At 42.4% G+C, this 26438-nt stretch overlaps 1 protein-coding gene across 1 annotated transcript in view; it reads right to left on the minus strand.

Annotated features, from left to right (window-relative positions):
• PCOLCE2 (procollagen C-endopeptidase enhancer 2) overlaps nucleotides 1–7409 on the minus strand; it is a 64942-nt gene extending 57533 nt beyond the window's left edge. Inside the window, exons 1-2 of the mRNA XM_064491819.1 lie at nucleotides 7029–7409; nucleotides 5958–6066 (exon numbers count right to left, since the gene is read on the minus strand). Coding sequence (XP_064347889.1) covers nucleotides 5958–6066; nucleotides 7029–7129 — 210 coding nt within the window. The 5' untranslated portion in view covers nucleotides 7130–7409. The remainder of the gene's footprint in view (nucleotides 1–5957; nucleotides 6067–7028) is intronic.
• Nucleotides 7410–26438: the final 19029 nt, after the last annotated feature.

Consider the following 26438-nt stretch of genomic DNA (forward strand, 5'->3'; position numbering starts at 1 on the left):
CTCTGACCTGAACTCATACATTTTTGAGCACACTCAGCAAAATTAACTAGTAAGACCTAAGACCAGCTGAGGTCACCAAGAGTCAGTGGCTGCAAAGATAAAGCTGAGTCGACAGGCTCGAGTTCCAGTCACAGCTTCAACTCCACGCAGAACAAGCGTGAGCTTCCCCGTTTGCAAAGCAGGAGTACACATAAGCAGCGTGGAGCACCTGCGTCCTCAACAGGCCTTTACATGAGCGAGATTAACCTCATGATTTTTCTAGAACAGCACTGTCCGAAGGAACTTCTTGCGAGAATGGAAATATTCATATTACATTATAATATATTATATGGATATTATATATATATATATATATCCGATATGGTGGCCACTATCTACATGTGGACACTGAGCATTTGGCATATGGCCAGTGAGACTGAAGAACTGGATTTTTAATTTTCAACTTAATTTTGATCAGTTTAAATTTAAATAGCCAACGTTGATAGTGTGTTTAGACAGTGCAGCTGTCCAAGAAATAGCAATGAAAATGTTAAAGTACTGTAATTTAAGGACACATCCAAATTTAAATCTCGATGTCCGTTCTCTATCAGAAAGTCTCCTACGAAGGGCTGGAAAGTTTGGTGGTAACAACTAGCCTTCTCCTTTCTAGCACTGAACTGATGTTAACATCGGACTCTCCCCAGTCCCTCCCACGAGATAGACACAGTTCGATGAAGACAATTTGGTGATGAAAGCCACCTTGCTGGGACACATCTCCAGCCCGGAAGAACGGACTGCGAGGCGGATGAGCAGTGAGAGGCAGGGTGTTTCTAGGTATAGGAACTTGAGTTTGAGGGCTACTCTGAAACTCTTCCATCTAGAGGGGCCTCTATGATAATGAATTACCAGTGGGAATGCTATTCTTGGTTTACTGATGGCGGGAGCTGGAAAATGGACAGGATCCACGGGCTTCAGGAAAGCCTTTAAGAGACTGCGTTGGATGAGGCCACAGCAGGGCACAGCCCTGCCTGGAGCAGCTGTCAAGAAAGTCCAGAGCCCAGTGCATCCGGCCTCTCGCCTGGTGCCATGACACCCGAGCTGCATTCAGAACTCCTAAGACAACTGCTTTAGGCAGAAGAGTCCACATTTCTTCATCTCCTTTGTTACCCCCTTGTCCATCCTACCATCTTCTCACCCCTGGGTACCACGGAGCTTCCCAATAGGCCTCCCTGCTTCCACTCTTAATTCCCCACAATTCATCTTCCACAAGGCAGCCGGGATGATCTTTTAAAATCAGGTAATCTCACTCCTTTGCTTAAGATTCTCCAGTGGCTTCCTACTCAAAATAAAATTCAAACTCTTCTCTGTGGCCCACAGGACGCTGCTCATCTTTTTTCCACTTCTCCTCCCATCCCCCCACTTGCTTATGCTGTTCCAGCCACACTGACCTCCTGGCTGCTCTTCATACAATCAAACTTCTTTACACTTCAGGGCCTTTGCACTTTCTGGTCCCACTGCCTAAAATGCTCTTCCCCAGACTTTCACTTGGCTGACTCCTTGTCATTCAGGCCTCAGCTTAAATGTCACCTCCTCAGAGTGGCCTTTCCTGACCACCTCATCCACAGCTACTTCTATCCACTGCTATGTTATGGTTTCAGGGTATTTTTTTTTTTTTTACAAATTTCTTAAGGTATATTTAACATATTATAAAACTCTCCCATTGTAAGCGCACAACTGGATGATTTCTAGTGAGTATACCAAGTTGTACAACCAGCACCATAGGTCAGTTTTAGACCATTTCCATCCTTTCAAGATCCCTAGTGACCATGAACTTGTTAATCCCCATACCTAGCCCCTGCCCCACAACCACTAATCTACCTTGTCTCTATAGATTTGCCTTTTCTGAATATTTTGTGTAAGGGAATGATACTATTATTATATAATATCCCACCTCTGTGTTTTATTTTTAAAATACTTTATTGTGATAAAATATACATAAAATTTCCCACTTTTGCCATTTTTAAGTGTACAATTCAGTGTCATTAAGTACATTCACATTGTTGTGCAACCATCGCCACAATCCATCTCCAGAACATTCTCATATTTCCCAACGGAAACTGTGTCCATTTCATACTAATTCCCATTCCTCTACCCTCACCAGCCTCTAGAAACTACCATTCTACTTTCTGTCTCTCTGATTTTGACTACTCTAGGTGCCCCATGTTGGTAGAATCAGACAATATTTGTCCTTCTGTGGACTGGCTTATTTCATTTGGCATAACGTCTTCAAGGTTCATCCATGTTGTAGAATGTGTCAGAATTTCCTTACTTTTTAAAGCTGAATAATGTTCCTTTGTATACCACATTTCCCTCTCTTTTTCTTTTGGTATATCACATTTTGTTTGTCCATTCATCTGTGGATAGACACTTGGGTTGCTTCCACCTTTTGGCTATTGTGAATAATGCTGCCATGAATGTGGACACACAAAAATCTGATCAAATCCCAGCTTTCACTTCTTTTGAGTATATATCCAGAAGCCGAATTTCTGGGTAATATGGAAATTCTATGTTTAATTTCTTGAGAAAGTGTCATACTGTTTTCTGCAGCAGCTGCACCATTTTACTCTTTCCAGCAATGCACGAGGGTTCTAATTATTCCACATCTTTGTCAACAGGTGTTATTTTCTGGGTTGTTGTTTTTTATAGTAGCTATCGTAATGGATACAAAGTGGCATTGATTTTTATTTTCAGAAATCATTTATCACTACTTGATATTTCCTTGATTACTCACTTGTTTAAACATTAATTGCCTGTCCCTCCAAACTAGAACGCTAGTTGCATGAGAGCAAAGAGCTTGGCTGCCTTGTTCACCATAACTCCAATAGCACCCAACACCCAGTGCATGTGTGTTGAATGAATAACAGATCTTAAGGCTACAAGCTTCTACAAGCTTTAACTCTACCAGTTTTCCTCCTTTTATCAACCAGAGGGTCTCCAGGAGCTGGGGAGCTCCCTTCTGCTACTAACAAACCATGAAGAACTGGGTAGATTTTTACCAGCGATTCAGTGTTATTCCTTGTAAAATACAAAGGAATGACTATATTGTCAAACTGAGACCTTGAGAGCACCCAGGGCCTTTGTGAACATTCTGCTGAGGCTACAATTATAACCAGGAGAATGTGCTGGGCTCCTCTGGAAGTTCTTGGGAGCTACTCATATGCAAACATAAAAGAGGCAGCCCCTTGAAATAGAATCAACTTAACCGGCTAAGAGTGAGAACCATAAAGCTTCTCACTAGAAAAGCAAATTATGCAGTCCTTTCTTCTGCATTGCCTATGCTTTCTAAAAATACATATTTTTCAAAAAAGGCTGGCATCTGTTACTCAACTTTTGAGCATGAGGTCAGGCATCCTGGGCAAACCACAAATAAATATGTCACAGAGACTGCTTGTCGTCTGCTTGTTTTCCCTTCTTTCCACAGTTGATAGAAGACTTTTATTCAAAAGGAGACTTCTGAATTTTAGCGGAGCACAAGGATTGCGGACATGAAACCTTCACTTCAGGGCTTCTTTGTAGCTAGAAGTGGCCATGTAACTAACAACCAGCCAATGAAACCAACATCGAGATGCATGTAATTCTGTACAACGTCCTTAAAGGGAGGATTTATGCCCTTCTTGTCTTCCTGTTTGTTGGCTAGAACATGAACCTGATGGCTGGAACTTGTGCACACATCTGAGTGGATAGTGAGTGCCTAGTGGTCTGAAGATGCCACACCAACCTTGGGTTGCCTACCTCCAGATTCCTTCACTGGAGAGAGAACCAAGCTTCTGTCTGAGCCATTGTTACTCTGGATCTCTGTCACTAGGAGCCCACCTAGTCCCAACTCACACAGAACCTCTCCAGTGAGAGCACAGGAGAACCCAAGCACAGAAGTAAGTTTTCCTAGATATACATGACATAATTGATTGTTCCATGAAAGTCTGAGTCACTTTAAGTTGATGCCGAGCCCAGTTTAGCCGATGTAAGGAGGCGGCAGTGAGCTGCCATATTGCTTGCAGGTCAGAAGGAAAGACAAGTCAATACCAGCAACAATGGTTAACAGTGGTAGCTAATGTTTAGTGAGCACTTATTATATTCCAGGCGTTCAGCTAAAGGCTGTAATATGTACTATCTCACTTTATCTTCACAACAATCCTGAGATCTGGGAAGGGAGGTATAGCTCACTGGTAGAGCTCATGCTTAGCATGCACGACGTCCTGGATTCAATCCCTAGTACCTCCATTAAAGAAAATAAAGTTAAAAAAAAAAAAAAAAAGCAAAAAAGTCCTGAGTTTTAAGGAAGATAAATCCTGGTCGCCCAACTTATGAGTGATGGAATGAGTGCCCACTGGCCTCACCTTTCCATTGTATTTATACGGAAGCATCATTACATTTCCCCCCCCCCCCACATAAGAATGGGGTAGTCAGGACTCTCCCAGGGCACACCTTTCTTCTCTCAAGGAAAACTTTCACTGGACACCCTCCCTCTTATCAAAGTTTGTTTCCACACTAACAACGCCCACAATACCCAAAACACTTGGCTAACCATGAATTTCCACTTGTTAGGCACATGATGGCTCTCAGTCGTGAATTTCCTCGGATCATTTTTATAGCCATTTCATTACAATGGAAACACAACTATAATATGAAAAACAAGTTACATGTATATTTCAGAGCCTGATTTCACATTTATGCTAATACCAAGATTTCAAAGCTATTTTTTATGACCCATCTTCTCCTGGCCCCACGTGTTACAATATCATAACGAAATACTATGCAATGTGATATATCAATTCATCAGACAGCTGATTATTTTCTAGGAGACCATCAATGCCTCTAGGAGCCAGGTTTTACATCAAGGAGGGAAACCCCTCCTCTCTGGCTGTCAGATGACTTTCCTGGTGGGAAGGCCTCATTGGTAAAATAGGTTTCACTTGACAGAAAGCTGGGACTTACCAAATGTTTGATCAAGTCCAATTTATATCATTGTTCTGGGCCTCAGCTTCTTCATCTATAAAATGGGGATAATACTACTACTTTCTAACAGTGATTTCAAAGATTCAGTGAAATCATGCTTGTTAACTACTTGAGACAGTACCTGGCACACAGTAAGTGCCCAATAAGAGGCACCTACTTTTACAAATCATTAATTCATGGGTGGCACAATCTGGATGAAGCTTTCAGGGAACCAGTGTGTTCAATCACCAACTTCCCAACAATAAAGAAATGAAGAAGATAACAGTTGCTACAATGCTAAGTGGAAAGCAAACTCAGTCTAGCTGACTTACTCCAGATCTTTTTTTTTTTAAAGCTGGCTGTCTCTAAATCTGACTTCTTATCTTGACTCCACATAATCCATGCCATTACTAACCAGCATGGCTATTTTATTCGTTTCTGTTTGATATTTAGACTTTTCTCCCCTAAGTTATTATTTTCTATTCTTAGATTGCTTTTGGTGGTGGTTTTAAGTCAGGGACACTAAGTGGTATATTTTTTCTTTTTCTTTTCCCACTTTTTCCCCCTAATGGATATAAAGTAGTCAGAGGTGATCATTACCTTTGATCTTCTATCTCCCACTGGGAGACATATATGCAAGGCACAGGCAGCAAATAGCTTCTAAGTCTTTCAGGGCAGGCCTTTGCCTGAAAATAGCTTTATTCTGAATCCATGAAACTCAACTGAGTCACACTAGGTTTTCAGAAACACATCTGCTTTAAGAATTTATCCCTCCAAGCATTATCTTGAGCCCTTTCTAATCGCTAATGCAGGACACCATTAGTTCTATTAAAAACCTCCCAAATAGTTGAGGTAAATTCAACATTTCACTATTTCAGACATTTGCCCCCAACCCGAATTCTGACACCAGAGGGAAAAAGCAGCAGCCTTCCACTGTTTCCAATATTCACTTCTAGGAGAATACCCTTTTTAAAAATGCTTACTGTGATTTTCCAAGTACATTTGCTATTTGGAGGGTACACTCCAGGAAAACCTTCGCTGCCAATAAATCCAGACTCTCCAGTAAAAATGCCGCCACATGTGAAAACAGGTCTGGGAAAATAAAAGGAAAGGAAATTTAATCTGGATAAAGTTAATATTGATTATTAAGTGCCTGCAATAATATAAGGGATTTTAAATACTTGCTGGCTCTTAGAATATTTAAATTACAGCCTGATGAAATATTCAGCCCAGCTGCCATCTGTCTCCAGCATAATAACACAAGATCCGTCTATCCATTTAACCAACCATTCATCCATTCATCCATCCATATGCAATCAAGTCCTCCAGGTAGTGGTATGCAACTTACAAGCAAATGGTAAACGGAAAATTTAACTGAGGGTGGGGGTGGGAGGTGAGGGGTTGTAAGAGAGAAGGTGAGAGCTAGGCTCTGTGGGGTCCATGGTTTTAAAGATAGACAATTAATTGGCTAATACAAAAAAAAAGTTTTAATGTCCTAGAGTTGAAGAGATGCTTAATTTTCCCCTTTTCTTAAAATCGTTGGCCACTGGCAGAGCCTCGCATTGAAAATGGAGGTTGACAGTGATGGGGGTGGAAGAGGAGATACCAAAGTTGGCCATCGAGTGGGTCCCCCAGCCCAGGTTCTGGGGCCATCCGGCAGCTAGGAGGTGGGCAAAGAGTTAACTTTCCGACGGTGGCTCCCCGGGCGCCCGGGCGCCCGCGCGACTCGAGTTTTTCCCTAGGCTTACGTTTCTGAGCAAAGCCTCTCCAGGGAGGAAAACAGAAGTAAACCAAAGTTCACATATTTGAGCCCCAGTGCTTCCCTCGCCTGCATAAACCTTCGGGGAGAGGAGACGCAGGGCAGGTTAAGGCTCCACCACGTGGTGGCGGGCCGGCGGAGCCAGCGGCGCAAAAGGGAGCCCCGCGGACAGGCGCCGTCTTGAGGTCCCGGTCGCTCGTGGGTTCCCCGACGCCCCGAAGCGGACTGAGTAAAGCAAAAGCAGCCGGCGAGGGAAAGGGAGGAAGGGAGGGAGCGATGGAGGGGGATGCGTTACCTCTCCTGGGGCTGCGGCTGCGGCTGCGGCTGCGGCCGCGAGGGCTGGACGGCCGCGGCCAGCAGCAGGCAGAGCGGGGCCCAGGCGCCCGCGCCCCTCATGGCGGGTGGAGACGCTCGGGGCTCGCCCCCGGCCCCCGGCGCGCAGCCCGGAGCACGCGCGCTCCGCAGCGCCCAGGCTCACGCCCGGCGCGCCCGCACCCCGGCTCGCCCTCTCCCGCTCTCTCGCGCGCGCACCGCCGCGGGGCAGCCCAGGTACCCGGTGTGCGCGGCAAGCGGGGCCCGGGCGCTTTTCTAGGCGATCACGGTGCAGTCTGCCTCGCCGCTCAATTTCCCCCGAGGAGTTGCTCTGGCAGCCACAGGCCACTGCTGAATATCCCGTTTGTTCTCCGGCGACGAGAGGGGGCGGCTCCCAGGCGGGAGCCGCCTCCTCTCCTGGGGCGGGCGGGCGGCTCCTCCCTGGCACCCCGGGACCCGCAACCCTAGTCACATCCCGCCGGCAGGGGCGGTGGGGAGAGGGATGAAAGCGAACCCCCTGCCGAGTGGTACCCAAATGGGACCTGGCTCCATGCTCTACAGATGATGGGGGGGTGGGGGTGGGGTGGGGGCGCTGGAGGCAGGAGGTTGCCTTAATTTGCTTTGGGGAAGTGTTTTTCCTTAGTTGCTTTTAAATAGAAAGTATTAGCGTTTGCTGGTTGCTGGAAAACCTAGGGAGTCTCCTTCAAACAGCCAGATCCAAGGAAAGTAGAAGGGAGATTCTATCATATTTTAACTCTTATTCTCTTACTTTAAACACACACACACAGCCTCAGTAGATTCTTTTCTGTTTTCGCTGATGTGTGAGAATAGAGAGAGTTTCTGAGCGGCGCGGGGTTTTTAGAAATGAGTCTTCAGCCATGCTATTTGTGAGTGAATTGTCATACTGTGTCAAATAACGAAGACAAAATCCAAATCATCAGATTTCCCCATCCCAAGTGTTTCTTTCCTGGCGTCTCTGTTCTTAAAAGATCTTTTCCAGCAATGTCTTTTTATGTAGTATTAATACTGAGATTTAGAGAGAATTTGTTTTTCTAAGAGCAATTGCAGCCTTATGGAATCAAGGCTTTCCCTTATTTAATTAGTAATTAATTTTAACTAACATAAAATCAAGTATTTATCTTGGTAAGTATTTCCCAATAACCAGGGATTAATAGAAGAAATACAGGAACAGAATGGATTCCTCAAGATTTTCAATGATCACATCACCACAAGAGGGATATAGCTGCCTCATTTGTTGTCCCTCTCAAATTATTTTCACCATCCTAAGCAAATATATATATATTTATAAAATACATATAAATATAAATATATATATAGCATTAAAATAGTACTTATCAAGACTTCATTCCTAATAATGAGCTTGTAATGTTAAGAACATAAATACTCCCAGCAAGGAAATAAACAAAAACTACATACAGGAGTGATCTTACTTTTAAGAGGGAGGGAATCCAGGAGTCAATAGTAGGAACCAGAATTTGCCTGTAGGGTTTAGATTTTCTTACTATTTTTGAAAAAATGAAGGAAAAAAACACGAAGAACTACAACTTTTAAAAAAATTTCTAAAAGCACCACACCCTGTATGACATTTAAAAATAAAAAATAAAAAGAATTACAGAATTTGGCAAACTGCATTATATCCTGAAGCTTACGCTCAATCCAATAAAAATTGTCTGAAAACAGCAAAGAGGAAAATAAATGATTGTTTACTTTGCACACATTTCAAGAATATGCTATCCAATAGCATAAGTGTTTTAGATGGTATTTTATTAAAAAGTCATAGCCTTAAATTATCAAGTGAAAATATTGCTCAATTCACTTTCTGGTAATGATCTGAAGTCATCATAGCCAGAAAATACTTCATTCTTAGGACTAAGCTAAGTTTTCAGAATTTAAAATTAAAAAATAAAGTATTCAACAGGATAAGTGGACAGAAAACCATTTGAATATAAATGTGCAACAATTCTTTTCTTAATTTATAGACTGATGACTGTGTTTGTATCCTCACTAAGAAGTTGGGGTTCCAACATTGATGGTCCTGTTGTTGTTGAGACATGCAGAAAGACACTAATGTTACCATGGGACTTTAAAAGTTTACTAAGACCTTACTATTTGCTCTTTTAGAAATACATATTAACTTAGAACTACAGTTCTGACCAAAATTACAATCTTTAAATGCCCTGAGAAGCTTAATGTGTTAAAATTGAGACAGATTCCAAGTGGATTCTGAACATTCATGTAAGGTCCATTTCTGTGAGACCAATTTCTGGACTTTGGTGATGCAGAGTTGGCATAATGGTAGGGCGCCACAGAACTCCAGGCACTTGGAAAGGGAAGAGGTGGAGAGGACAAAAGCCCTGTGCATGCATCCTCAAAAAAAAAGCAGGGTAGTTAGTGAAATGATCTTTGTTGTCCAGAGTATCTATTATCCAGAATCTGCAGTTAACCAAGTTCAGAGAGTCACAGTCCATAGTCATGGAAATTTGAAAATATTCACCGGTGAACTGAGCACTTAATAAAATTAGACCCCAGTAAAATATACTTTGCTGCAGAATATTACACCTAGCTGGGCCCAGTCTGTCAACATCTTTGTTGGTTAGTCCCTGGTCAAGTCATCAACCTTACAAACGTCTGAAAATGCAGTGGAAATACAATGCACATTTAATCCATGATGCAGTATGATCTCCTAAAAGATCCAGAATTTCATACGGTGGATGTAAGTGTTGCTGAAAGAAGTGAGGAATTGATGGGCTGTTTTTGGCAAATGAGGACCTGGATGAATTACTCCAGTGAACAACTGAAAGAAAAAAGCTAAAGGTCACTGACCGAAAGTCCCTTCAAAGAAGAATGATTTTTAATGCAAAAAATATTAAAGAAAGCCCCATGGGAAAAATGAAGAATCCCTGTGCTGTTTTTTCAAAAGTATTCTTCTGCCTTAGAATGTTGTAAAGGTCGAAAGTGAAGGGAACAATGTATTTTGGTCAAATGCATTTTGGAGGGAAAATTATGCGAAAAAACCCCACATTTGATTCGTTCTTTGTTAAGTATGAGAATTGGCAGATAGCCTCAAATCTAAAGGAAATTTTATTAAATATAAAATAAATTTGATTCAAAATTTTTCAGTTTCATTTTTTGAAGCTAAAACCGTAAGCAATTTTTCAATATCTGCTATGAAGATCTGGAACTGTTTTAAGTTAGTTTTAAGTGGCCTTTCCCAATACAATTAATCTCAGATATGGACAACCTCCAATTGTTTTGAAAGGCACCTGAGGAACACCCCAGACCCTCTTTCCTTAGGTGGGGCTCTGAATCAGTCTTATGCGAGCGCATGTGGTAATGTTTATTTCATATGCCTGTTTCGGCTGTGAGGCTAGGAACTCAACTCTTCGTAGAGGATAAGGGCCACCTGCTATAGAAATTTCCCCAAATATTAAAAGGCTACTCAGAAAATAATGGCAGGCCTAAGTATGATGAATGCCCATGACAAGGATACAAAATGATCAATTAGCCTCTTTGCTAAGGAAAACAGCTCCAAGGTGGTCTTTATGTCTAAGGGTCGAGAGATGACATAATGTATGCCGAATAAAACCAACTCCACTCACCTGCCCACACTGGAGAAAGACGTCAGCAGCTTTTTGCTGTTTGGATGAAACTTTGTCCAGTGGAAACACTCCATGATAAATCATCATCATCATCCCTAACTTTTAATGAGTACTTATTATACACCAAGAACTCTGACATAAGTGCTCTGCAGTTATGTCTCATTTAATTCTCTCAAAAACCCTGTGCAATAAGAGAGATTATCACTATTTTACAGGTGAAGATTCCGAGATTTATAGAGGTTAACCACTAATCCAAAACCTGCGATGTGTAAATGAAATGCTTGGATTTGAACCCAGGCTGACTGGAAATTTCAAGCTCTTGATCAAAACTGCACACCCATCCAGCAGAGCCTCTCTTGGGACCCAGGAGTGCTCAGTGTACATGGAGATGGTGTGGGTAGTGGATGGATAGATGCTGTGCATCCACTTGGGACCACTGATCCCAGTCATTTCTCCTCCAGCCCATAAGGCACGTGACCAAGGACTGTCCAATCGGAGAGCTCTCCCAGGACTTTTCTACTGGAGGTATTGGGGGAAAGGGTCTCCTACCCTCTTTCTTTCCCTGGAAGCAGCTTGTAAGCAAGTGTTACAGGATAGGAGGAGCAAGCCTGAGATGAATGCTTCTGAGTAATAGGACGCCCAACTTCCACGTGAGGATAGCCCTACAAGAATTTGAAAAAGATTCTATTGAGAACCCAGATTCTACCATATAACATGGAGACTTGAACGTGTGAAAAAGATGCAAGTGCTAATCAAAAAACTAATTTGATCCTAAAAAATTGATGGTAATAAGGGCCATGAAGTGAAGTGTATAATTAACAACACTGCCAGATCAAACCCAAACACTTGGAATTATTTTATTATGCTGACTTTTGGGGATAAATCTTTTCCTATAAGAATGATTAGTATTAACTGTAGGTAAGAAATGTATTTTTATTTGTTAGATACACTCCCCATATTTAAATAAGCTCATGGTATAATCCCCATATTTCAGTAACCTCAATAGATTGATCCAGTTAGCATTTGGGTGCTCTTTGTAGCTCACTCATCTGGCTGTCTCACTGGGACTCAATATTACTCCTAATCTTGAGTCCAGGCCAAGCTGGTAGTTGTCTTCAAGGAAAGTAATGCAATGGGGTCCCTTGCAGGAAGGGCTGGGACTCCAGAGATGAGAGGAACGCCATGATGACTGCCCACTAACAAGGACCCAGGAGTCTGAACCAAGAAATGCCTGAGTACCAGAGGGTGTTAGCCCAGATCTCGTTATCCCAGATGACACTGGGGTCCCTCTTCCCTCCTCAGTGATTCTCAAAGCTCCAGGCAAGACTTTGCTGACAGCACCCAATGCTAACCAATGCCCAGCAATGAAAACTGCAGCTCTCTCTCAAGCTGTGTGGGTTTCCATCTTTGGTCACTGTCTCTTCTTCTTTTTGTTTTTTAAGTAAAAATTGTCCTGAGGATAAAGGAAATACATGCTTATTACATAAAATCGAGAAAATATTAAAAAGAGAAAGAAGAAAATCACCATGAACTTTGCCACCCAAAGAGGACACTAGTGTCACTTTAGGTTCCCGTCCTTTCTGATGGGCTGCTTCTACTATATAATTATATCTCAGGATTTGAAGAGTTTGCTTTAAATCCAAGCCCTTCTTTGATTTTAGGAAAGTTACCAATAAAGAAAATCAATGATAACGATTTTATAGTGTTAACATTATTGCAGTGACAGACTGAATATGACTTCCCGAGGAATGGTAGTGGATCTTTTTCCATTTTAACTCCATTCACAAGTAACTTCCTGCTTACTCATCGCTCTTCTAAACTGCTGTTTGGAGAAGCCAATTCTAATCACAGGCAGAGCTGACAAATCTACCTCAACTCAAAGAGTCTTCTATTTGTTCCTCAGGGAAAAGATTCACATTCCTTGCTCATTAAACATCTAGAATAAAAGAATTTGTATTTCCAATATGAACTTGGTTTGTTATGAGTTGCAAGATTGCTTAAGGGTTATTGTTTTTGGAAAAGTAAGATAACTACCTAAAAGGCATTATCCAAATAAATACTATATGCAAACAAAGACATTAGAACTATGAGCCTGAGTCATTAAGAGAGTCTTTAGAGTTCTATGAATTTGGCAGTTAGTTTTAAGCATTTCTGTAGAGTATTCCAGATTTAAGAATCAAAGAACAAAGGGGACGGGATTGCTCTGTGGTAGAGTGCCTCCCTAATATGCACAAGGTCCTGGGTTCAGACCCCGGTACCGCCACTTAAAAAATAAGTAAATAAATTAACTTAATTACTTCTTCCCCTTTAAAAAAAAAAAGGGGAATGGAAGTTAAATTAAAATTTAAGAATTTATCCAAAAACTTTTAATATAAAGAATATATAAATATAAAAATCATATGTAAAGAATTTATATGTAATTAATATATGTATATATAATATATAAACTTATGGGTATGAACACAGTTATACATCCACGCTATTAATAAACCTAGTTTAAAGTATGTGTCCTGAGTCCTTCACCCTCAGAGTTCTAAAAACATTTTACAATCATGTAAATGCTTTTGAAATAATCCCAACAAAAACTTCATTTTTCCTAAGAAACAAGTCGAACTCCGAATACACATTTTTCCACTAAGATAATTGCAAAAGAAGATATGTGTGGAAAAATACCACTTTCAGTACATTTTAAATAAAGCCAAAATGCTGGAACATCACCACATATTTATTGTAGATATTAAATGGTGATTCATTTTAAAAATTAGCAGGAGACTTCTTTGATGGAATTTAATAGGACTGCTGCTCCTGATACAGTCCAGAGCCTTTTCTCAGGGATTCTGCAATTGCCACTTCTTAACTGAGGGATGTTTGCCAGACGCCTGTGACAGGAGTAGCCTGGCCTGCTGTGTAGAACTAATTGCCCAAATGGGAAGTTGTAGCAACAAAAGTGCTGTGTCTGGGCCTGGAGCTGGCGATGATCTGTTTTCTCAATTGGGAATGTTTCCATTGGCTGTTCTAGAGGAGATTTTGTTGTTTGTTTCATTTTCTTTTACCTTTGTGGTATGTTTAGGTATTATTGGCATATACTGAGAATTCTGAGGAAAGGAAAGGGTATATGAATGTATGTGTGATATACCTATTATTTCCCGCAGGTTATCATTTACGTGCATGTAGATGTGGATGTAGGTATTAACGTGTGCATGCATCTGTGTGTGTACACAGCCTCCCCAGACAGTGCCTCTCCAGACACTAACCGATTTTTACTTTTTGAAGTTCCCTTCTCTATATTCCAAACTGACCACCCTCTTCTGTCTACATGTTTTTCCTTCTAATGCTACAGTTTGTTTTTTTTAACATTCATGAAAGCTTGATTTGCTTTTTAATCCCAGCTCACCCCAAATCTTCCCTTCCTGCCTCCCTTCCTTTCATGAGTTTTTGACAGCCTGTTTCATGCTTTGTACCAACTGCTGCACCAGGCCCTGGAGATACGGTGTTGAAGAGAACAGATCCAGGTTGTGTCCTCACAGTGGAGAATGCCCTTCAAGGTTATTTCTTTAAGTGGTTAATCACATTCATTTTGCCTTGTGTTGGTTCAAGTCCTCTGGGAGGCAGACAGCAATACAGACTTCGATGTGCAAGAGATGTATTGGGAGAAACGAATGGGGAGGGTAAAGGGAAGAGGAGGCCTGAGTAGGTGGGGAGCCTCAGGCTGCAGTGCAGGTCTGGCACCTGGGAAAGGACTTAGAGAGGAAAGGGGAATTGGGTTGGAAGAACGTTACACGACAGTACAGCCCTGAGTAAAATAGCTCAGGCGGGGCAACGAGGAGCTGGAGCCAGGAGCCTGTGAGAGGAGACCTGTGTTGCCTAGGAACAGCCCGACTCTAGTCCTCCCGCTGTGGGCTGGGAATAGCCTGGTGGCCTTGGCACACATCCTACTGTAGATCCCTAAGGTGCAGCAGCTGGAGGCTGCCAGCTCGTGATAGTTCGTTGTTGTTGTTGTTGTTGTTGTTTTTAATTTTATTTTTTATTGAAGCGTAGTTGATTTACAATGTTAGTTTCAGGTGCACAGCAGAGAGGTTCAGTTATACATATACATGTATATTTTTTTCAGATTCTTTTCCTTTATAGCTTGTTACAAGAAATTGAATGTAGTTCCCTGTGCTACACAGTAGGTCCTTGTTTTTTTAATCTATTTTATATATAGTAGTGTGTATCTGTTAATCCCAAACTCCTAATTTATCCCTCCCCCACCTTGCCCCTTTGGTAAACATAGTTTGTTTTCTATGTCCGTGAGTCTAATTCTGGTTTGTAAATAAAATTTGTATCTTTTTTTAGATTCTACATATAAATGATACCATGTGATATTTGTCTTTGTCTGACTCACTTCACTTAATATGATCATTTTTAGGTCCATCCAAGTTGCTGCAAATGGCATTGTTTCATTCTTTTTTATGGATATATACACATACCATATCTTCCTTATTCATTCATCTGTCTATGGACATTTAGGTTGTTTCCATGTAAATAGTGCTGCTATGACAGTGCTGATCTAGATGGCTGATTAGATTTTAAATAAATTGTCCTGGTATTCAGACAGTCAAACAGCTTCTCACTTGCAAATGGTTAAATGGTGCATTTGCCTTTACCAAATGCTTATAACCTCTCTCTTTGCTGTGAGAACTCCTCTCCTTGCTTTCCTTCCTCCCTTGTCTTTCTTTCCTTTCCTTTGTTTATTCTTCTGCTGTCTAGTAAATATTCTCAACAGGTTTCGCCTGCTCCTCCTGCGTCTGGTGTTTAAGCCCAAAGGAAAAGCTTGACTTTAGATCAGTTAGAATTTCATAGTAACCAACTGGAGATTTGTACCTTTCCTCTTGGAAGTGAGCTTTCCTTCTAGGATAAATTCAAGCTTTTCAAATTAAACAAAATCATATTATCTTAATTCCCAAGTAAACATTAAAAAATTATATGATTTATTTACCAAAGTAAACATAAAAAAGAGCTTACAAAAAAAGTATATTAAAGTCAGGAAAAACAGCTTTATCTTTTCAGAGGGGAGAATTTTTTAAAAATCAATGACTTCTTTCTGAAGACATATTTCTAAAACTTTTTACAATGTGTAAAAATCTTACCAGCATTTTAAAGAAGTCAGAAATATTTTTATATTTACTTTGGTCAAATGTCACATTAGGTTTATTAATTAATTAATTAATTAATTAATTAATTAATGGAGGTTCTAGGGATTGAACCCAGGACCTCATGCACGCTAAGCAGGCACTCTATCACTAAGCTATACCCTCCCCAACCCCACACTAATTTTGAATGGAGCAATCTTTACACGAGTAAAATCATTCATTTATTTGATCAATTGTGCAGAACCTTATAGTGGTAGATCTAGATGTCACAAAAATGGAACTTTCTCTTCTCTTCTACAGCTGACAGGACACCATCTCTCAAGCCCTCAATTTCAGAAAGCCTCATTTTACCTATTGAGTCTAAACCTAAGCCATTACCAGATTCTTCTCAGTTTATTCTGGGTAGTTACTCAGGCAGTTCAGTGGTCATCACTTCCCTTCTCTTCCTCTTCTTCAAGGAGTGATCTCATTCATTCATTCATCAAACAGTTAGTGAGCTGCTGTTTACCAGGAACTAGGCCCTAGGGATATGGTGGTAAATAAGACAAAGTCCTTGCTCTTATAGAGCATATGTTCCAGTGAGGAGGGAGGACAATGAGAAGGCAAACAAATAAATTCATGAAAAATATTGACCGTAGTAAAAGCTCTAAAGAGAACTAAACAGTATGTTAGTGTAGGGAGGCCTGCGTGAGCAGAATCCTCACTCGTAGTACTTAAGCTGAGAACTGAATAATAAGAAAGAACCAGCCATGAAAAGGGGGAAAGAGAGCTTCAGGTGAAGGGAACAGTAAGCAGAGACTCCAAGGTGAGGAGGAGCATGGCTTCTGGTCTCTGAAGGCTTTGATGGTTTCCAGTACTCACTGAGGGGCGGTGCACCTCCTCCCTGACCCAGAGCTGCGCATCAGGCTGCCTCAGTAAGGAAGGGACTTGGGCAACTAGCAGCTTTTAGGGAAGAGAAACTTTAATATGATCTTAGACTTTGACTACCACACAAGAGTAAACATTCTTTGATAAACTTGTGCTCTTCTCCCCTTTTATTTTATATTCCTTGCATTGCTTATTTTTGACTTTTAGTAGAAAATAGAAATAATATTAGGAAAGTCTAGAGCTCGATATAACATAATTTGAAGTAAGAGCCGAGATGATGCTTTTTCTTTCACAGGAGCATCATCTTTCTTGCAGGACCACACTGGCCGATTGTCACTTGCCTCAGTCGAGCACCTGAACAAGACAATATATATTACAAAGTTGTTAGGAAACTTCTTTATGCCAATGTGAGTTTTTAAAATATGTAATTAAAATAAATCTAATGTTCTCCCTATAGTCTTTATATTATTATTTATTCCTTGAGGCCGTGTCATCCATCTATCCATCCATCCATCTATATACACATCTGTACATCCATCTACCTTTTGGGCAGATTACACTGAACATCCAAGGGTGAGGTCCTTCTCCACTCAGTCCTCCTTTAACTCTTACTTCTCTCCCTTCCCTAAGAACCCATATAGCCCTTTGTCCATGCGGCAGTGTAGCACTTTTTGATGTTTAATACAGGCATTATCCATTCTGATCATTGCAGTGGTGGCAAGAATTAGAGCAGATGTTATTCCCATCTTGCTACAGGAAACCAAGGCCTGGAGTGTTGACATGTATGAGTGCTTCTATTCTCTGTTAAACATCCATCTGCTTAGTTTTAAAATTAATTTATCTTTCCTTGAAGTATAGTTGATATACAATATTGTATTAGTTTTAGGTGTATAGCATAGTGACTCAGTATTTTTATAGATCATACTCCATTAAAAGTTATTACAAAATAATGCCTATAATTCTCTGTGCTGTACAATATATCCTTGTTGCTTTGCCTAGTTTCTTACAAAGTTAAAATACACCTTTGCCCCAGAAACCCCACTCTTAGGTATTTTCTCAAGCAAAATAATAATGTATGTCCACACAAAGACTTATACGGGAAAGTATATTGTAGCTTTATTCTTAATAGCTGAAAGCTGAAGGGGCCCAGGTGTGCTGGATAAGCAAACTGCGGTTTATGCATTCAATGGAAAACTCCTCGGTCATAGAAAGGAATGGACCCCGGATATTTGCCAGAACATGAATGAATCTCAAGAACATTACGCTGAGCAGGAGAAGCCAGACGTAAAAGAGTACATATTAGATTCCATTTGTATGAAACCTTGTATCAAGCAAAACTAATGTGGAGTGGCAGAAAGCACCTCAGTGGTTGTCTGGGGCCAGAACAGGGATGGGTGGTGGGTGAGTATAGATTGCAAAGGGGCACAAGGGGACTTTCTGGGGTGGTGGCGATGTTCTATATCTCAGTTGTGATCGTGGTTTAACGGGTGTATGCTTTTGTCAAAACCCACTGAATTGTACACTTTAAATGGGTGCGTTTTATTGTATGCAATTTATATCAATAAAAACAACTTACAAATACATATCTACCCATAAAGTGTAGATATATGTGTGTGTGTGAATAATTTTCCCCTCATCTGTATAAGAAGGGCTATCGGGTTATAGGGAACAGTATAGAAGTCAGAAAGCTCCAAACAAGGAATAAACTGTACCAAGAACGAAACCATGTCTTAGATTTGAGGATACCATGCAATGAGCTGGTAGAAATAGGTTCCAAGATATAGGCGTGAGGCCACTGCACAAACCTGAAGCTCAGCTCCTGGGAGGTGAAGCCTCAAGCTGGTTCTACTGTTTGCTCATAGATTCTAGTAAGGTATAATAGGAAATAGAGAACTGAGGTGGCACTGCCTGTGGCCTGGCCCTGGCAGGTCCTGGGAGTTGGCCAGGCTCCCCTGAGTCTCCAGGGACCACTCCAGACTGCAGCTGCTCGCTGGCTCGCCTCAGAGGTGGGGGCTCTCTGGTGGAATGAAGAGAAAACCTTACCCCAAGTGTGGACTCCAGAGTAGACGATGCTTACAGGAGACATGACCAGAAATTGGTCCTTTTGAGAATCAGACTTGGTGCTGGTCACCTGGGGCTCTGTGGTGTTGAATTGCTTGGTTCCAGGTTCCTGGTCAGAATGACACCAAACAGCGAAGGTCAGCAGGACTGATGCTGAAACAGATGTTTGTGGTCAACTCCCCTTTCTTGTGATAATAGTGCCCTGATGGTCCTTCCCTACCCTTGGTCCAAGTTGTCCTGGTGAGGACAGCTCCACCCCGGCTGTCTGGAGAGAGCAGTGACTCAGGCCACAGTAAATCAGAGCTTCACACTGCCCTGGCCATCACAGTGACTTCAGGGATGGGGATATGACTGGTCCCTCCCTAGAGGCCATGGGTTGCCATGAAACATTTTTGGAGAATGAGACATTTCTGAGAAGAGTGGGACGTGGAGTACTTTTGGCTCGGAAGCTGAAACCTAAGAGGATGTAGGGTCGGATCTGCTGTCACCATCCCGATGCTACTGGAGCCACCGCAGAGAAGTCAGATGAGATTTCCAGAGAAACTGTTCCATCACCTTCCACAGAGAGCTCGAGTCCTGAAGACAGGGCTTGAGTCCAGCATCCAGCCGTGCCTGACAGATCCATCCTTGGACTTTTGTTTTCTCACTCAGTTCCCTAGTACATTCCCTTCTTGCTTAAACCCTCTGGGCTCAGACTTTCTGTCACACACAACTGCAGTGGCAAGTTGTTCTCCACCCCATGCCACCCCCACCGACTGGCACATACGTCCTTCTCTTTCAAGACTCACTTCGAGCACCAATCATCAATGAGTTTTTCCTGGCTCTCCTGCCTTAGGTGGAACTGACCCTCCCTCTATTTCCCCCCCCCCGCTGTACTCTGTACACATCTGTATCACAGCACCTAAAGTGCTTGAGAATCCTCACTCTTCTGATTGTGGCTCTCTCTTTAGGAGGCTGCAAAGCTGTTGAGGGCAAGGACTGTCTGTTTGTGGGCTTTGTATCCTTAGAGTCTAGCCCAGTGTCTGACACACAGTAGGTGCGTGACTAGCACTGGTTACAAATGAATGAATGAATGAATGAGGTAAGAGTCTGCACCCAATATTTCCAATAAGTGATATTCACATCCCAGCAGGTAGACAGAGCAAGGTTGTGGAGAATTTGGGATCGACAAGGGAAAGAACTAATCTGTCGGTTAGTCAGTCATTCAGTCAGTCTTCTGTCTGTCTGAATGTCCTCGGGCATCACTCACAACCCGGACTCCCAGGCTGGGGGAGTGATGCATGCTTGGGAATAGGAAATCCAGGGCTGTTTAAATGCCACCCACGCCTAGCACTGATTTTTGTGGCAACTCTTGCCCAACTCTATTCTCTGTCAGGTGGGGATCTGAGTGAGCAACTCTGGAAAGCCAGGGGCACAAAAGCTGAGGGAATGAGGTAGAAGGTGATGGAACAGTTTCTAAGCGTTTTATAAATTCTTATTGATCAATGGAATTTGTTTCTTCCAGGTACTTTTTGGCTCTGTTAATGTGAGAAGCTGCATGGGGTTGCAAATATGACCAATGACAGAATAAGATGACATTAGTGGATGTAAACAGAAAATGTTTGAAGCATCAGATACTTCCCCAAAAGTGTTTTCAAGACAACACTATCAGTAAGTAGGTCTGATTACCTATCATGCTGTGGCTTACTCGTCTTGTTCACTTTTCCTCTTTCCCAAATCAGAAGGTCACTAATCCCAAGTTCTATCATCTACTAGCTAGGAAACCTTGGGTAAGTCATTCAGCATAACAGAGGTATAATTTTATCACCTTTTCAATGGCTCAATAAAATCGCCACCCCTATTTACATCTCATAGTTGTAATGCAGATTAAATGAAGGGAGAGACATAAACTGAAGTGAGTTTGCCTACCTTTTCTGTTCCTTACCCTGTACTGCACCTGTTGGAGACTGCTTATGTCCTGATTTTTTTGGTTGCAAGTGACAGAGAAAAACAACCTAAATAGCCTTAAGTGAAAACAAGATACATTGGCTCTCATAACCGAAAAATCCCAATAGACCTGGACTCCAATGGCAACCCTGAAACCCAACCCCTCTCTCTCACCTCTGTTCTCCTTGGTGTTGGCTCCGTTTCCATATATTACTGGCCCTTGTGGTCACAAGATGCTTCCAGGAGCAGCAGACCTCATTCATGTCTGTTGGAAAGGAGTAATTATCCTTTTCCTAAGATTCTCAGCAAAAACCTCATTGAGTTTTATTGACTCTTTTGATCACATGCCCAATGCCAAACCAATCATTGTGACCAGAAAAAAAGTCATATTTTTTTCTGATTGATAAGGTAGTCACCTGACCATACCTGGAGCCAAGGGTACAATCCACTCCACCATCATTTTATGAGGAAGAGTTGGTGATCCCCCAAGGGAAATTGTGCCCTGGTTACCAGTAGGGAGAACAGAGCTAAGTGACAAAATAACAGATGTTAATCACCCATGTGTAACTCCTTAGACCTCAGGCTACACAGGAGTGGTGATAGTGGCCGGAGGCAGATGGGAGAAACAAAGTGAGTCATGAGAGCATGCAATCTAGGATTCCTCTGGCTTTATCCCCACCTGCTGTGTGGGAGCTCCAGCCCATTAGCTTCCTCCCAAATTATTCTGGGAGACTTTAGCGAAGAGTCCCATGTGCACTTGTGAAACAATTCTTTCGGTAACGCTCGGGACCTGCAACCCCTTCCCCCTTTGCTATGGCCTCCTGTGATGTTTCTATGGCTGCCAAGGCCAAGGTACCCCAAACACAGTGCTGCTGCCCCAGGCCCCAATGCCCACCAAGGCGGCAGGGATGGTGTGACTGTTTGCTGACTTTGTTCAGCAAACCCTGTAGAAGATGGTGTCTCTTCTCACTTCCCCCAAAGGACCCCACATGAGGACAATACCCTTCACTCCCATTTCTGCCATCCAGTCCCTCTCACCTGATGGATGGGTGATCAGGTGGTATGTGCCTAGCCAACCGGTAAGCCAGGGGTTAGGGCCAAGACACAACCATTTGTGGTTGTAAAGCCAAGGGACTGGATCCACGGAACCAAAGGAAATTCCTGGATGCAGTGCCCTGTTCAAGTCCCAGTTTGTAGCCTAAGTACAGGGATGTAGGGGAGCAGGTAGCTGAGAAGCGCCCAGATGGAGAAATGGACTTGAGCTTGAGTTGATGGCCTGATGTGTACCCCCTTTCCCAGAGATGCTGGCTGGGCAGGCATGGTATTCTGAGACAGGCTGTGCTTTTTTGGCCATAGAGGTTAGTCAAACCTCCCTGTGTGTTATTCCATACTCTTTCGTGCAGTCCTCTCATGCTGTGAGTCTCTGGAGGCTGGGCTGACCATCAGTGCACAGGGTAGACTACTGAGAACCAGGCTTTTCCTACAGGGGTAGGTGATGATTGCTCTTGGGCCAGTCCCAGATTTCCAACTCTTTCTCCCTTGGGGGCTGCCCTCTTCATGTAAATCCATAACTGGAGAGGGGATGGTAGCAGTAGTGTTGACTGCCCTGCTGGTGATTTCTTAGTGTCTTCTTTTTACCTTTTCAGCCTCCCAGTTAACAACTTTATCCCTAGTCAACGGGGGTTTTTTTTTTTTTAAATATTAAATTCTCATTGCCCAGATAACTGGTATGATTTCTTGTCTCTTGACTGGCCCCTGATGGACATAGCAGTTTTCCATTTTATGAATGAGAAAATAGGGGTTTGTGTTGGTGAAGGACTTCCCCAAGGTCACAGAGTGGTTCTCTGGGAGTTGAGCCCAGACCTACCTGATGCCAGCATGGTGTGGGGATACTCTACACGATATAACACAGCTGAGATAGGACATGTGGCTTCCACTCCAGGTCACCCTTGGGTTTCCATCCCTGCCTTGGCCTCACCCAGTTCCGTGATGGGATATACTCAACCCACTGCCCTGGGGCTGGGAACTCAGGATCTGGCATGGCTGCTGCACAGCTAAAAATGGGACATTGCCTCCAAAAGCTGTATTCCTCTCTAAAACCCTCTCTTTAAGATGATTATTTGAACCAACTTCTCAATTTTTCATTTATGTAAAAAGACGTAAATAATAAATCAGTGATAAAACTTTTAGGTGCTAGTGAATCTAGAAGGATGTGCTAAGGGTTATAAAATGATCTTGACCGAAACTGATTCTCTGGGCCTGACCCAGAATTCTGTCGAGGGGGAAGGAATCTCAAAACACAGCTATTTTAATCTCACTTTTGTTTTTAAAAGTGTTTCAGGAAACGCTTTTTGATGGAAGACAGGTGGTTGGAGAGAAGAAAGAGAGGCCAAAAGAGAAATCTTTCACATCAGACAAGGATGGAGTGCTCATCGTTAAAAGATGAGGAACCTCATTCTGATAGACTACTTGGGGGAAAGGCACAATGACATTACTTGGAATCTGGCCAAAGAAGGGACTATGACCGGCCATTTCTGACTTTGTTCAGCATATTCCTGGATCTCAATGTCTTTATAATGCCTTAGAGATAGAATTTTTTCCCCCTAATATGAAGAATGCCACAGTCCACTAGCAGAAATTGAGCTATGTTTTAATTTCATCCTCATGAATATCTAATTAGAACTGGTACCCCAAAGAAAAATAAATGAGTGGTTAAATAATGTTTGTCAAGAAATAATGAGTAACGTTATTAGATGAATGGAAAAAGGCCAACCCAGACGTGTCTGTGAAAACAGAAGAGACAATCCAGCTCCTGGATCACTACCTAGGAATGAGGGCAGGGCTCTCATTCCAGCCAGTGATAAGTTGTTTTCCTTGATGTTTCTCTAATAGAAAAACACAATCATATGAGCAAAGAATCATTTTCACAAGTTTGGAAAACGAAGGCCACCTAATTTTGTGTCACCATGAAAGAATGTTCCTAGGATACTCACTGACAAATACAATTTTTATAAAAAATTGGTGTTCAGAATCAGGCCAGGGAGTTGAACATTCAGAATTTATTAAATATTAAGTGTTGCCAGATAAAAGCCCCAAGAAAAGTGAGTATTTCTCCTGTCTAGTTCCTTCCCTCCCTTCTGGTATTCCAGTACCTTGCTTTCTCAGTGCCTGTATTCAACTTGACTATTTCTCAGAGGCTCCTGCTGTTTATGCTCTTTACTCATTACTGAATTTTAAAGAGGGAAAAATGACAGAATCCATGACTTTTCTACCAGTCGGAAAGAGCTTTCTCAAGTAGCATATTTCACAATCTTTTGCATGACTGTTACTGAGAGCACTGTTGGAGCATTTTCTAAAATTGCCTTTCTCCATTTTTCAAATCAGCAGTGAAAGCAGAGAGAAGACAACAATGTCACCGTGCTGTCCTGGAGAAGATCACAAGCCACTAAGGGCCAAGAGATCTGAACTTGGAGTTTTGGTTCAGCCATTCACTAGCTGTGTGACCCTTGGGCAGGTTACTTAACGTCTCAGAGCCTTAATTTCCTCATCTATAAAATGGGGTGATGAACCTCATAGGTGTGACGGGTAAAACAGACTCTATGCCTGACACATTGTGTGTGCCCACGGAGTCACTATTTAATGAAAATGCAGGAGCTCAAACAGGATTGGAGTGAGGGTCACCTCTTGCCAGGGCATCAGCTGTGTATGATAGAGAAACACTTCCATGAAGTTCACTGAAACTTTTCATTCATATTTGTTGAACTCTTACTGTATCAAAAGTGCTTACAAAGTGCTAAGTAAGCTACAACCCATGCTTTCAGAAAATTTGTAGTCTAGAAGGGTCATGAGGGAAAGTCCAAGTGACTTAGGTACAGAAGATAAGAAGGGATCTGAGAGTGGGACAAGCAGTGAGCTCTGGAGAGTCTCCGGATGGCGTGTCGTTGGGTCCCGAGAACCAGAGGTGGGTGGTGCAGGTGGCTAGGGTTGGACCAAGGAGACGTGATGGGGACATTTCAGGGGAGCAAACAGTATAAACAAGACCGTGCAGTTTATCTGCCGAGCTAACCTGTTTGGCCAAAGCACAGGGTGATGGTGGGAGAATAGTAGGAAATAAAGCTGGTTGGAGCCCAACTTTGGAGAACCCCGAGGAGTAAGTGGATTAGGGAGTTTGGTTGATTGGTTTTGTTTTTAAATAGGTGGTAATGCGGAGCCACTGGTAGCATCAAACATGCTCAAGTCTCTGTTACTTTCTTTTTCCGCTCCAGCTAGACCCGATCTCTCTCTTCTCCCTTTCAGTCCTGCTTCTTGAAAGTCCTACTTTGTCTGAAACTCAGATGCTTCGGAACCACTGCAGCCTGGCTTCTGTCCCATCATTCTGCTTGGAGCTGCCTAATCAAGCACCAGGGACATTCTTGGTGCCACTTCGCAGTCGTATCACACTGACACACTGACTCTTCCTCCTGCACTGTCTTTGCTCAGCTTCCAGAACCCAGCACCTCCTTGGATTTCGTCTAACACCTGGAGCGGCTCTCTCTCATCTCAGATCCTTAGCAGGCTCGTCTCTCTCTGCCCATCCTGAACTACCAGCATGCCTCGGGGATCTGACCACAGGCCTCCTGCCTCTTCCTCCGCAGCTCTTACCACTGAAGATACCCAGATCCTCATCTGCTTTCGCATCACATTTCCTTCTTCCCTTACAGACAGCTCCACTTGGGTGTTCCTCACGCACCTTAATCGCAGTGTGTCCAGCTGAACTCATTGGTTTCCCCCATCCTGTGGTCTCTACCTTAATAAACGGCGCCACAATCCACGCGCTGCCTAAGCCAGAAATTTGATGTCGACCGAGCCTCTTTCCTCTCCTTTATTTCCCACATTCAGCCACCAAGACCTATTGCTTCTGCCCTTGCCTGTTCCTTGAATCCATTTGTCTCTCTTCCTCCCCACCGCTATGCTCTTCTAGCCTCTGCTAGTCCTGAGTGGTCTTCTGTTCTCTGCCATCCATTCTTCACATTGCAATCAGTTGGTGTGTGTTTTTTTTTTTTAAATTGAGGTTTATTCAATAAATGGTTTGTTGACAATTGATCAAGAATTTTTTTCTATTTTACTGTTCTTTTTAATTGAAATATGGTTGATTTACAGTATTGTGTCAATTTCAGGTGTATAGCAAAGTGATTCGGTTATACATATATGTGTATATATCTGTATTTTTTTTATTATTTTGTTGGGGCTTTTTGGAATGCAAATATTGTCCCCTAATTCAAACCCTCAATAGTACCTATTACTCTTAGGGATGAGTTGCAGACTTGTCACGGCTTACAGACCCTACAGGATCTGCAGAACTGACCTTGAAATGTCCAATGGGTTTTACTCTAAGATTCTTTAATGATTCCCATTGCCCTCAAACGCAGGGAGTTCATCAGATCTTTCATTCCCTGGCTCTTGTCTGCCTCTCCAGCTCCTCCCTGGACTTTCACCTATGTGCACATTGCCCTCCAATCATCTTGAACCTTTTCTAGGTCCTGGGATGGGCTAAGGTCTCCTCTGTGCCCAATGGTGTACCTGCTGCTTCCTCTGCATGGAGAATTTGTCTTCCCTTCTGCACTTGGCATGTCCTGTTTATTTTAAAAAATTATTTTCCTTGGTCTCTTCCTCCAGGGAGCCTTTCCAGACTTTCAAGTATAGGCTAGGGGCCCTACTAAGTGCTCCAGTTGTTCTTTTTGTTTCCTCTAGCATTTATGCTTCTGTATTGTGATTGTCAACTCACCTGCCAGATTCCTCTTTTAGACT

This window comes from Camelus dromedarius, chromosome 2 (genome assembly GCF_036321535.1).
Source record: "Camelus dromedarius isolate mCamDro1 chromosome 2, mCamDro1.pat, whole genome shotgun sequence".
In the NCBI taxonomy this organism is placed as follows: domain Eukaryota; kingdom Metazoa; phylum Chordata; class Mammalia; order Artiodactyla; family Camelidae; genus Camelus; species Camelus dromedarius.